General features: G+C 37.7%; 1 protein-coding gene across 1 annotated transcript in view; it reads right to left on the reverse strand.

Moving 5' to 3' along the window:
* Nucleotides 1-14,003, reverse strand: part of LOC131163384 (transcription initiation factor TFIID subunit 1-like) — a 105,596-nt gene that overhangs the window by 16,773 nt on the left and 74,820 nt on the right. The window contains exons 10-16 of the mRNA XM_058119979.1: nucleotides 11,834-12,036; nucleotides 11,396-11,633; nucleotides 10,462-10,723; nucleotides 6,970-7,176; nucleotides 3,832-4,315; nucleotides 3,198-3,394; nucleotides 2,929-3,054 (exon numbers count right to left, since the gene is read on the reverse strand). Of these exons, the coding sequence (XP_057975962.1) occupies nucleotides 2,929-3,054; nucleotides 3,198-3,394; nucleotides 3,832-4,315; nucleotides 6,970-7,176; nucleotides 10,462-10,723; nucleotides 11,396-11,633; nucleotides 11,834-12,036 (1,717 nt within the window). The remainder of the gene's footprint in view (nucleotides 1-2,928; nucleotides 3,055-3,197; nucleotides 3,395-3,831; nucleotides 4,316-6,969; nucleotides 7,177-10,461; nucleotides 10,724-11,395; nucleotides 11,634-11,833; nucleotides 12,037-14,003) is intronic.

Raw genomic sequence — 14,003 nt, forward strand, 5'->3', positions numbered from 1 at the left:
TCTTTGTCTCCAAAAGGAAATATGTTCTAGATCTTTTGAAAGAGACTGGGATGCTGAGATGCAAGCCAGTAGATACTCCTATGGATTCAACAACCAAGCTAGAAGCCAAGGAAGACAGTGCACCAATGGATAAAGGCAAATATCATAGAGTAGTTGGAAAACTTATATATTTATCTCACACCCGACTTGATATTGGCTTCTCTGTTAATATGGTGAGTCAATTCATGAACAATCCCAATGAAGAACATATGGAGGCAATTTATAGAATCCTACGATATTTGAAGCTACCACCGGCTAAAGGATTATTTTTTTAGAAGAATCAAAGAAGAGATATTGAAGTATTCAGTGATGCAGATTGGGCAGGATCAATACATGATTGAAGGTCAACTTCTGGGTACTACACATATGTGTGGGGAAACCTAGTTACATGTCGAAGTAAGAAGCAATCAGTTGTGTCAAGAAACAATGCAGAAGCTGATTTCAGGGCAATGGCACACGGCATCTGTGAAGGAATATGGCTAAGAAGGCTTCTAAAGGAATTAAAGATTTCAGGGGAAGAACTCATGAAGATGTTCTGTGACAATCAGTCAGCCATCAACATTGCAAAGAACCCAGTGCATCTTGATAGAGCAAAACACATGGAGATTGATTGATATTTCATAAAATAAAAAATAGAGGAAGGAATAATCAAGATGTTGTATGTGCCTACATGTCTCCAAACAGCCAATATCCTTACCAAGGTTCTGCCAAGAAAGAATTTTGATGATCTGAGTTCCATGCTGGGGCTAATCAATATTTATAACCAACTTTAGGGGAAGTGTAGAATTATTAGATATCTGTCAGCCTTTATTAGAGGCTGATCTTTAGGAGATTTACAGCTAACAAATCAGTTGATTTGTTAGCTATTTTTGGTTACACGATCCTAGGGGATTTGGGTAGCATGTTACCTTTCCTATTTTACTGCTTTCCATTTTAAATAGGATATTCTATTTTCAGTAGGTTGTAAATATTCCTAGTAATTAGATGAGAATTATATCTATTTAAAGGGAATGCAATCTTTTTCATACGTGTGGTGGAATATTCAATTTTATTTTCCACATTTCAACATTGATGTGTGATAATCAAATTGCTCATTATATTGCCTCCAACCTAGTCTTTCATGAGCGGACGAAACAGATTGAAGTTGAGTGCCATTTTTTTTGGAAGAAATTTGTGCAGAAGATCATTCCTACTGCTTATGTGAAGTTTGATATGCAACTTGCTGATTTGTTTACCAAAGCTTTGGGGGGTGCTCGTGTTAAATTTGTTTGTTACAAGCTAAGAGCATATGATATTTAAGCTCTAGATTGAGGGGGAGTAATAGGGGTTATTTTTGTATTTTAGTATTATTATTAAGTTTGTTAGAATGTTATTAGAGAGAGTTAGTAAGGGTATTACTGTCATTAGAATGTATTGGATTTGTATTATAAATAGAGGGAGTGACCCATCTTCAAGTTAGGTCATTTATTTAAATCAAAATCTCAACACTATTCATTGGAGTTCCAAGGCTGCATTACTATTCTTATTTTGCATTTGTACTCAACAAAATAGTAGTATAATGCAAGAATTAATATTTATTAGCTGGTGATTACTCTATTATTATTCACAACTGTCACAAACCATACCAGAAGAATGCTCTTTTGACTTCTCGTTTTCTTATCAATCATCAGCAATCTTTTGCATTTAGAATCTGCCTCCATTTTCAGCCATTGGCTTTTAAGGACCCCTTCTCTCTTGGTTTCAACGCATTTGGATGTACTGGGACAGTTGGACATCACTCTCAGTATGGATAAAACTGGATCCAAGTTTGAAAAAAGTGCTTATTGGATACCTTTGTACTTTAAAGGTTCTTTCAATGTTCCTTACAATGTCAGCTTCAGTAACAATGGTGAATCATCTCACTCCTTATATGACATGCCTCAATCTTTTTTGAGTTGTCTTCCTAGTGTTCCTCTTGCCTTTGGATCTATGGCACAGGAAATGTCTTCCAGGCTACTTATATTACTGTGTCAAAATCAGACCATGCCTCCACCATTGACCAATGCATTTATAGTTGCCTTAACCAGTAAGCTGACCACTAGTTTTGACCAATTGCTAACTTCTTAGTGCTATTCACATGTTTTTGAAGATTCTTAGTTACTCATCCCAACTAAGTTCATCACAAGTCTTAACAAAAAGCCGTGGCTGATTTGGATTAGAGGTCAATAACAGAATAATAGATGTATACACCTCACCAAAATTGTGCATCGAAGTTTGTTCCTCTTCCTCCCAGAGAGTCAACCATAGACACAGGATTATGGTATTTCAAATTGTGCACAACAGATTGTTTGAGTGATTAAAAACATAGAATGGTGGCTAAAACATATACACAAACTTACCCCAAGTTTTCCAGGTATCCAATCTGCGGATGAAGATCGATGGTGAATTCAGTTTGGATCTAAGTTATGCATCCTTGAATTGTAATCTGTTGCCGGTAAGGAATTTTAGGGACCAGGAAATTCCTTTGGTGTGTTAGTTTTTGGGTCATTAATATAGGTAAAAATTAGAGATCAGGAGAATAAAATGTATTTGCCACAGGAAAAACAGGTTTTGCTCCTGTTAAATCTCATCATGAGGTGCTAATAAAGAGGATTTTAGCTGGAGGGATGTGTGTTTGAAGAAGCAAGGTTCCTTCATAGGTAGCTTTTTTCTTTTTGAGTTTGGAGTACTGTTTGGGAAGAATTCTGGCAATTGACCAAGGTCCCAAGATAGAGGCGGAATCAATACTATGTATAATATCATGATATTTTTAATAAAATATAAATACTGAACCGCAGGTGTATTTCTAGTAAATAAAATAAAGATTAACACTCATCACTAAAAAAAATAAAAATAAAGAACCAAAAATACCTTAACTCCATCTCCATCTGCCATGATTTTAACTTTCTTATGGACTAAACCAGTATGTGCAACATCATTCTTTTTCATGGTTTTTCCTTTTCTGAACATTTTCTTCTTAGGGAAAAGACTTTCAACCTGCCACCAAAATATGCTCCCTTTTAGCACAGATTTTAACAAACACAGGTGCTTCAAAAATTGTGCTAATGTCAAAACATGATGTCCATATCCAAATAGTTTTGGGAAGTAAACAAGTCATGGATGGTGCAGAGCATTCTTACATTTTTTGGGTCAACAATGTTCTTCGGTGCATAATATCCTTCCGGCAGGGCTTTGCTGGAAATTGGCTTGGCTGCTGCACTAGATTTCTTGATCCATCCTGCAGTTTCAAAACCAAAACTTGATTGTGATCCTCCTAACAATGCTTCCTCCCTGACAGCTTTTATCGTCATCTTCTTCTTCCAATCAGCTTCATCATCTGTACAACAGTACCCAGTCAGCTATACATTGAATAATTTTAAAAGTTCTCTTCATTTTCAGCATATATATGCAAGGCACTTCAGGAAAGAGCTTAAAAGATCAGATGAGGCCCAATATCTGTTTTGCTCATTGATTTTTTATTATTATTATTTTATTTTATTTATAGGTTACACGCCACACAACACACACAAATGCACATACCCTAAAGAGTAAATTCTGTAGGATTCATCATGGTATAACTAGCCACCAACATTCTAGAGATGTCCCAAAACATTATTTTCATCTTCAATCCAGAAGCCCTAAAGATAGACTCAACAAAAATGCAATGCAATTGGATAGAAAATTTTCATATATTACATAGAAGAGTTTCAAATTCGAACAACCACTAAAAAATTAAAGAAAAATACCAATATGTTAGTGACCAATATTCCCTACCATCCATGAGCATCCTGCATAATTCTGCCGCTTCAGCTGCTTCATCTTCAATTTCTTCCTCTGCCTGAGCTAGATACTGGTGCCTTCTCATTTTAAAGCCCCTGACACCACCTACTTTATCATGCTTAGATTCATAGTTACCCTCTTCCCCTTCTTCACACTCAGCATCCAGCAGATTCTCTAGGTCTCCAGCAAAGGAATCCAGGTCACTGTTTGCTTCAGAATCACTCGCATTTTCATCAACATCAATGGATGAAAGATTCTGAGTTTGTCGATCCCAAATTTCCTGACACTTTTCTCGGGTTTGCTGCTGAAACTGAAGAAATGACATCCTCTGACCACGTGCATACTTGCTGATATTTGTGGGATCAACCTTGATCCCTGATGCAGCTTGTTCACTGGAAAGTTTGCGTATCATAGCAATTCGATGCCACCTAGTTTGTTTTGCAATTTGTTCATCTGGAACATTGAACTTTAGGAGAACCTGGCAATGGGAATAAATAAAATGTTACAAACATGATAAGCAAAAATGTGAGAAAGACACATCATATAAATAACCCCTCATTCAAGACCACTACCTCTCACCTAAACCTTACTAATAAAAACCTTATCCAGAGAATTCCAACTAACAAGATGCCCTCTCAAAATCCAAGTCTCTTAACTCTAACTAGTCAGTGCATGAAGAGATGAGGGGAGCAACGATGCCAGAGCTCTGGCGAGAAACACAATACTGATAGAATAACCACTCTCACGACGTCTCCCAATGGATCCATGTGGCAGTTTAACATTACTTCTAATTAAAGGCAGCTTTGTTCAAAGATAAGAGGTAGAATTTACATATTCACAGAATAATCATTGGTTTTTCTACATCACCTTCAATCAAGGAGAGAATAGTTATTAGTGGAGTTGCAATCTTTTCTTTTCAGAAAACACAGAAAATCCATGGGAGGAAGACTTTCTGGGTACCCAGAAGAGGTCGCAACCATAGGCTCAGAGAAATTAGGCTCAATTGTCTTAAAAGTTGAAATCATACGGTCAAAGGAATCATTCCATTTCTAAAATTGTGCATCTTATCTGAAAATCTCCCTGCCAATTCCTTGCCAAATCCCTTTGATAGTGAATCACACCTCGTCAGAAAATCCCAAATCAAACATCAGCAGCTTTCAGAGCATATCAGCATTCATAACCCCTCCAATAGTCTAGAAGATACTCTCCCTCCCTCCGCCCTTTTCTATGGATGTTCAGTTATCTGCAACCACAGCATCTCCTTCCAGCCCCTATGATGCTCAAAGCACTTTCCTCCTAACATTAGATACATTTTTCAAGGCCTTAAAGAACAGCCACCACCATGAGGCTGCGACTCTCTAGAATTACTAATAGATTTGTATCACCCAACCTCCCAAAATATCTCAAGGCATAAGAAGCGAGCCCATCTATTTGAGAGCAATTTCAAGTTAAGGAAGCCCCTTTCTGTCCATAGTATTACACCCCATAGATTAATACCATTCCCACAAGGTCCTGATCGGAATTGCTTAATTTGCCTAAAACGTAAATTCTCCGTCATCCATCACCAAGAAAGCTGGTCTCCCATCTGCAAATTCAGTAATGTGTAAAGATACATTATTACTCAATCAATGTCAAAAACTTCTTAATCAACTCTAAATAAGTAATGAAAACCCATCCTTCGACATCGATTACAACTTTATAGATACTTTTTCCTCACAGCCATTCTTCCCTCACCAATGTCTCTCATTCAAACTCAGTAATAAGTTTAGCATTTTAGCCTAAATACTTAATAGCAGCTTATGTTTGCAGGCCTAACTTGTGGAGGTTAATGTCTTAAATCTTCCAAGTAACATTCTCCTAAGGAATAGCATTGGGGATGCAATAGAAAGGATTTGGAAGAGTACATTCCAGAATTATCCAAAGCCAAATATGAGCATCACAACTCACATATCAAATGTGGAACGAAAGAATCTACAACTATCATTAATTTGGCAAGTTCATCTAATTATCATTCATTAACATCCTGAAAGATATGGAAATCCCATGAAAGAGAGCCATCCTCAAAAGAATAAGAGCTATCAGAATTGCATGGATGAAATTCTAAAAAGACAGGGAACCAAGGCTCACACAACAAAGTTTTCTATGCAGGAATACTCCTAAAAACAAATAGCATATGCATTACCCATCTTATATCGAGCAAGAGGAAAAAAAAAGCGAGACTTCTCTCCACTCAATTACACCTTATACGCAACCACTTAAAGTTGGATAGACTAATTCTATTGTATCATTCTACTTCAAAAATAGCTTAATTTACTTCTAAATTTCTAGATATCATTTCTCATCTATCATTCATAAAATAATATCATTCGTCACTCAAACCATTAATTTTGAGCTTCCTCCTACTCCTTTTGGTGCCTCTGAGTTGACTCAAATCTCACTTGAGGAGGACTACAGCACATCCACGTTGTGGCATGTTCCTAAAACATCCTAAATAAATCCTTCTCCTATATACCATCTCTAAATTTTTCCATACAAGCATTTCTTCTTTTATTTTCATTCGTATGATGTCTCATCCATACTGCATAAATTTTATGATCCAAGTCCTCAAATTTCCATTCGTTATGAATAAATGAACCTAGGTACCATAAATGATCACTTATAGACATCGCTTGACAATTGATATCAATTTTCCCAACTCATGTAGCTAATTAAATAAAAAGCTCCTAAGACAAATTGTAAACAAACCCTCACAAAAATGTAATCTAAACTGATTACTCCTACATCTATTGGGCTCAAATAGAATAATTCCCTACCCTCATTCTTCTTAATCAGCCTCCAATGAGGGTCTAACCATTGACTGGCTTCTAGTTCTGCATCACTAAGTCTCAGAAATAACTACCTCAGACAAAAATGCTGGAGTCAAGCACCATATTCAGACCACCTTTTGAGGAACCTGCTAAGTAGGACATAACTAGGAAATTGCTCCATATAAGTTAGAAATTTTCTACTGACAAGGAAAATGCACTATAACTTTTCAGTAAGCTTTTTATGACAACAACTAGATAGCATTAGGCATCATCAAGAACTTACGAAGAACTCAAAATGATAAATTCTTCGTAAAAATCAACAAACCTCTCGGGCCGCTTCCATGCTCAACCTACGCAGATCTGCATCTGTTCCAGTGACAGTTGAACCACCTCGACCAACAGCTGCTTTCTTCTTCATCACTGCACTTGATATTGGAGCCCGTGGAGCAGTACGGACATAGCTAAAACCTAGGCCCCGACCAGATGGATCTCCAACACCAGTTATTTCCAGACGCTCAATATTTTCCCTGCCCTGAAAAACAAAAATAATTGGAAAAAGGATTATTTAAAATGTTGATTAAACACATTGCTCATAAAGATCGATCTCCAATCTGTTAGTATGAAAAATATGGTGCAAATATTGAGTAAAGAATGAGCCACTTGGAAATATTACATGCATGCTAACAATAATTGCACTGAAGTTGTGTGTATATATATATACACACACAAACATATCTTTTCTTCCTCTTTTTCAAAAGGTTAAGCAATGCTCGCTCATTCAGATAAAAATCTCCATGCATTTACATTCACAGTCGAGGTTTTAATCTTTGACAAAGAGTTCAATTATATATATCATTTATATTTTTCTTTTTTAAAAGGACAAGCAACACTCATTCAGATAAAAATCTCCAGCAATTAAATTCACAGTCGAGGTTTTAATCTTCGACAAAGAGTTCAATTACTTGCCAATGGGAACTTTTCTAGGTGGTCAATAAATTTTGAAATAAATGCAATAATTCTAGACAGAAAAGGTATTAACTTTTGACCTCAGATAAAATTTGGCGACTTGAGTTATTCTTTAACAGATAAAAGAAGAAATTCATTCAAAGCCTAAAAGCAAGAAACACAACTCTATCCTGAAGCAAATACGAAGATGTGGTTTGATCTTTAAAGATCCTAGCATTTTTCTCCATCCACAAAGTCCCTTATCAACCTACCAAGATGCTCGTGAACGGTTTGGTTTGTTTGGAACCTCTCACTGTGGCACAAGAGGCTCTTAAGGTTTTGTTATGCGAAGGTTCAAAGGGGACTCTTACTAATATTGCCTTATGGTTTAATTTCCCACAAGCCAGCTATTTGCCTTGGGCATTGACCATATTACTAAAGTCATGTTATGAAACTTAGGCTAAGCAAGCCCATGCTAGATAGCCCCTAATTTCAAGCGCACTACAGTTTACAGTGTGTAATTCAACCTTATTAAACTAGCCCATAAATGAGCCTACTCCAAGCCTATTAAATGAAGCCAACGGGGCCAGTAAGGCTGTGTAACCGAGCCCCTAATGAGGAGAAATGAGTCAAGCCCATTCATGTACAGGTTTGGCTCATTTATTAAATGAGGCTCGAATGTGGCTTGGGAGTTGAGCATTTTATATAATGAACAGGCCTGAACAAGCTCTCACTCGACTGAGCTCCTGAGCCATACATGAACAGCTTGGTTCATTTGCAGCCTCGCTAAAATCTCAAAACTTCACCATAAGTCATCCACTACATGAGAAGTCACCCGTGCCAAACCAGCCAAGGAAAAGAGCCTACTCCAAAGCTGCCTTGCCTACTGCCAATGAAGAAAAAGATGCTGAATAGTGTTGAAGCCAGGCACATCACAGAATATTAGGACTGATTGCGATATGAAGTCTTCTTATCTAAAAGGTCGTTCAAGATTTTCCTAGGAGTATGGCATGGGTTACTTCAGCGCCATGGCACCCGGTACTCAAACATTGGCTCAAGGCATTTTCCCTGCCCCTTCTTACAAGTCATTAGTACTAATCTTGTGAAGAACTAAAGTCTAAGTGAATACCTTGATCTTAAAGACAAGTCATCAGTGCAGCAGACAAATCATGCTGAACATCTTCAAGACATAATCCCTTGAAATAACCAGCAGCAACAGCCAATAAAAATCCAAATGCTGAATCCTTTTTAAAACAAAACCTAAGAAGTTTTCTCCTTTCCATAAACCCTAAAGCACAGCAAACAAACAGCCAACTCCATCGAGCAGCCTTGTCTTTGCTCCTTCCAAACCCAAAAAACAAAATAGCCAGCATATCCTCCAGAGCATAGTTGCTAGAATCTTACGATTCATGAATCGATTCATACGATTCAAATCACTTCTACACCAAATCAATTTGAATCTTACTAGCAAATCTAAACAGAACTGAATCATTGCTGAATCTATCGGTTCACGTCGTGAATCTAACGATGTGATTGGAATCTATCGATTCACACAATTTTGGACCAATCTGATCCTGACAAGCCCAACTAGTTTGAAACCCCTAAAACAAAATTTATTTCTTTTTTTTTATTGCTTTTATTTTTACACAATTACCATCACCATTCCTTGTCTATGTCAGCTTTGTACTAAAAAAGAGGAGAAAATAGAATTTTAGGTCTCATGCTTTCTTCAAAAAATCATTCTTTTCACTCTAGGAGGAGTATAGTGTTCTGCCATTGAGAAGAAGTCGCGGAACACTCAATGGCTATGGTGGTACTCTTGTTTCATTGTCTTGTTAAGATTTAGTTGGGTTTTTCAGTAGTTTGTTCAATTATTATCATTTTTTGGTTAAGTTTTTTTTTCTTTTAATCCGAAAAAAGAATATGCATGCAATATTATTATTTTTTTAATTGTTGATAAATACCAAAAATTCAACTTTTCTTTTATTTTTTTCTTGATTCCCTCACTTAAACAACACAAAGTTCATTTTTTATTAATTTTTCCTAACTCATTCTCTTACTATTCATTTGTTTAGGGAAAATCATACAAATGAAATATGATTTTTTTGTTGTCAAAATTTAAATGTGTTTTACTATTTTTCTTGTTGTTTGTATATCAATATATGCATGTAGAATTGATTTTGGAAATTTGGACCGCATCTTACGATTCAATTCGATTCTCAATTCCCAAATTGGAATTTCAATTGAATCTCAATTTGACAACTATGCTCCAGAGACTTCAGACATCCAACTTTTCCCAACAAAAACAAATAATTTGTTCCAAATCCTCCAAGAAAAAGGACCAACGCAAAAACAATTAGAGGGGCAGTTCAGAAGAAAAATAATAACCATGTGCTGTATTGAAAAATCTATCCTTCAATTTTTCTGTTATTGTGAAAGAGCCACTTTTGGGTACCTCTCTTTCACCACACCCACTTTTTTGTTAAAGTCCTATTATAATTAAATTCCATAAACCTTTGAATTCTAAGTTCTTTGTCTATAACTAACTTAGAAGAATGAATTTAGCCCATTAATGGCTCTGCCAACTACAATATTTCATCTACAAGAAAAACACCATGAAACACTCTCTGAGATATGCCTTGTGAGTTCATCTAGAACCAATGTAAAAGGATAAGCACCAAATACAGAAATCAAACAAAGAACACACTACTTCTTTACATTGCTTAGGGATATACAACTCAAGTGATACTCTGATGATGGATCTTGAATTCAGGTGATCATCATAATCTTTTGATAAAAAAACTGGGGGGGGGGGGTGGTGGGCGGGGAATCTAAAAGGTAATATAAAAAATAAAAATAAAGGGCGGGGTACCGGACGCGCGACCGGAGGCGGGGTTCGGGTTCGTATCCTCCGTTCGTCCATTCCTTCGGATGGGAGGCCCTTAGGAGTGGGGTGACCGCCTTTCGGTCTCCGGACTGTGGGGTGGATCCGGTGGTAGCGGTCGGCGGTCCGGTTCTCGAGCCGCGAGGAGCCGTCGGGCGGGAGTCTGATGGGGAGGGGCCGTGTCCCCCGCGGATGCTTGGAGCGTGGGCCGCGTGGGTTATCTCGCGGCCCGGTTGAGTGGGGGAAAAGCCTTACAAGGATGCCAAGGGGACAGGAAAGGCAGAGGATCAAAGAGGATCAAGGGACGGCAGAAGGGAGGAAAGGACGGCCTTAGTAAGGACCCTCAAGAAAGTGGAACATTATAACGCCAGGCAGGACTACCCCACCCCAACATCACCCCAACACAGGAACTGCGACTAAATAGGAGTACACGGACAGCAGGATAAACCCTAAGCACATGTACAAGCACCTCACACCTACAGGAACTGGACAGAAGATGAACTACCAGGAGCAAAAGAGGAAAGGAAAATACAATAGGACTAGTTAGGACCTATGGACCCACAGCCTATAGGAAGGAGCAAGGATACCAAGCATTCGAGCCAGGATAAGTAATTCGAACCAGAACCCCCCCCCCACTCCAGGCGGAAAGCATAGGAAGAATGGAAATGAACATAGAGGAGGAAGGAAGAATCAAGGAAAACGGGAAGGTGGGCGGAGGGGGGGGGGGAGGAGGAACTAAAAGGCAATATAAAAAATAAAAATAAAAAGGGGGGGGGGGGGGAGGGTGTGGGGATTCTAAAAGGCAATATAGATAGATTTGTAGTATAGCTAGTCACAAGGGTAACTATGGACTTACAAAACATTGGGATAAGCAGGGCAACACCTAAGCATAATGATACAAAACAAGATTTGAGTCACTTACTCCATCAGGAAGACATGGCCATCCTTCACAGAAAGGTCAGATTTTTTCTTAAATGCCCCGGGAGGGCGCAAAGATTTGTTCTCACCAGGAAGCTTCTGTGCCCTTGGTAATAAATGTAGCTTTGTACGCACAAGATGAAGCAAAGAGTTTGGTTGAACATTCTGTTCTGAAATTGACTTCTGTTCCTCAAGCTCTTTTCCAGAATAAAATATTTTCACAATCTCTGATGCTTTAAAATCTATTTTAAAAAAAAAAAGTGCATGGTAGGCTATCAGTCTGTAAGAATGCAGATAGAAAACAAATTTTAACAACACAAAATCCTTATAAAAAAGAACACATGCGTTTAAAAAAAAAAATTCATGATGCAGATTCAGCAGTTGTTAAATAAAATAAGAAAATCTTCACCAAATTGAGACATGCAAAAATAGACATACCAACCTAGCTTCTTAGAAGCCTTCATTTTGACAGAAGAAACTGTCTCCTCAGCATCAACATGAAGTTTACTTCCCTTTCCTCCCAAACTCTTCAATATAATTTTCATGGGTCCTTGTGTAGGCAGCTTCCCTTGCTCCTTTACTGCAACCTCATTATCATGGGGATACCACAAAGCTTTTGGACAATGAAAATTAGCAACATCTTTACTGCAAAACAGGATGTAAAGTTCACGATAAATACAAATACAGCACATAGCCCCCATATAAACATAACAAAAAGAATACCAACACACATAGAAACAGGTAAACTAGACATGATGAAACCAATACATCATTCTAAACCATATGCAATTAAAAGAAAGCCAGCAAGTAGAGAATTAAGGAAACCAAAAAACATGTCAAGGGGAAAAAAAGAACCTGCTAGGAACTTAAAAGCAACCATATACAAAAGCAGAAATAAGATAGCCAAAACAATTTCTGCACTCTAGGGATGCACAAGAAAACATGTACATAAATTACATTGCCTCAGGAGTGGTTGCACAAATACCAATCGTGGCAGATTAAAATTCCAAATATCATGAGATCAAATTGCACATTTTATGTTTCCTAGCTTGCAAAGGAAAATATAGGCAGATATACTTCTCTTTAAGTTACAAAATTTAAGTAATATACAGCTGAAGGAGAAAATGACAAAGAAACAAATTTGAGAAAGAGAGAGAGTGAAGAAGAATTGTTATAGCATAAACTCAAGCACAAATAACATTGCTCACTCTGATAAAGAACACAGAATAAGAACTTATGCCAAGAAATAGCACTTATTGCTCTTAGCTCTTGCATTTTTTGTGCATCAAGGGGAGAAAGAGGAGATGATTCTTGTCGACTTTTAGGCCCAAACCCAAATGCTGAAATGAATAGATCCTACACTAGCATTAGGACAAAAGACACTAATCTCCCCTCAGGTTTTGCAAAAAGAAGAGGACCTCCTCTAAGGCTTTAAAGAACCCAAAAAACCCATGAACCTTTCCTAAGGTTTTGCAAAAAGACACACACCTCCTAGTTTCCAAAATTCCACAGACCTCTTCTAACATTCGAGTTTTGGGACACTTACACTCTCTATTCTACTTGTCTTTTTGCCAAACCTTAGAGGAAGTCCATGGGATTTTGAAACCTTAGGTAAGGTCCTCACCTTTTCGCCAAACCTTAGGGGACGTTTGTGGAATTTTAGAAAACCAAATCTTCTTGACAAACCTGAGTAGAGGTGAGTATCTTTAGCGGTCATCATTTTGATTTGGGCCAATTCCTTTCCGAAGCTTTTTACAATGGGGCTTAAATTGGTTGACGTTTCAAGAACCAAAACAATTTTTAAAATTATTTTAGACCTGACCTTGGTTCCTAAGAAGCAAGAAATTGTATCTTCTCTGGTGGACTTAAGAAAAGAGGCTCAACCCAATAAGTACAGTTCCTATTCAGGTAAATAACCCCAATATATGCAGCCCCATGACGGGATTTTAGCCCCAGCAATTGAGATCCCAAGTGAGTTTACTAATAGAAAGTAAATTGCAATCCAAATTTAGCACTAATAGAACTGAGTTGACTGTTAGGTTCTCTGAAATTTTAATAGAACCACTACCAGCCACCTTTGAGAGTGACCCATCTGCTATCCTGACTGTTAAATTTGCATAATAGGGACTATAAGTAGGAAAAAAACTTCTATCTCCAGTCATATGGTTCGATGCTCCTGAGTCTATAATCCATGGACCTAGCTTCTCCTTTTTAACATTAAGAGCACTAAAAAAATTACATTTGTGTGCCAAAGAACCGGTACCAACCATAGTAGTAGGGGCTATTGAAGATTGGCCGAAAATTTTCTGCAATAATTCTAGTTGCTGGTTGCTGAAGAGATTGGGCTCGAGCGGTGTTGGTTTTTAATCTACAAAGAAAAAAATTCCCCGTCCTGTAATGGGCATGAGGCTGCTATCTGAACTGCTGCTGTTGCCTAAGACCATGGCTTCCTGATTGGTGGTGACATCTGAGACTGAAGAGGTGGAGTCGCGTCTCCCGGTGGCCATACCGTATTTGGTCATATGGGAAGATTAGGGTTCAGAGGATGATTTGATACCATGTTGAAATGTGGAAAATAAAACTGAATATTCCACTAACATATGAAAAAAAAA

The sequence above is a fragment of the Malania oleifera genome, chromosome 9, assembly GCF_029873635.1.
Source record: "Malania oleifera isolate guangnan ecotype guangnan chromosome 9, ASM2987363v1, whole genome shotgun sequence".
NCBI classification, from domain to species: domain Eukaryota; kingdom Viridiplantae; phylum Streptophyta; class Magnoliopsida; order Santalales; family Ximeniaceae; genus Malania; species Malania oleifera.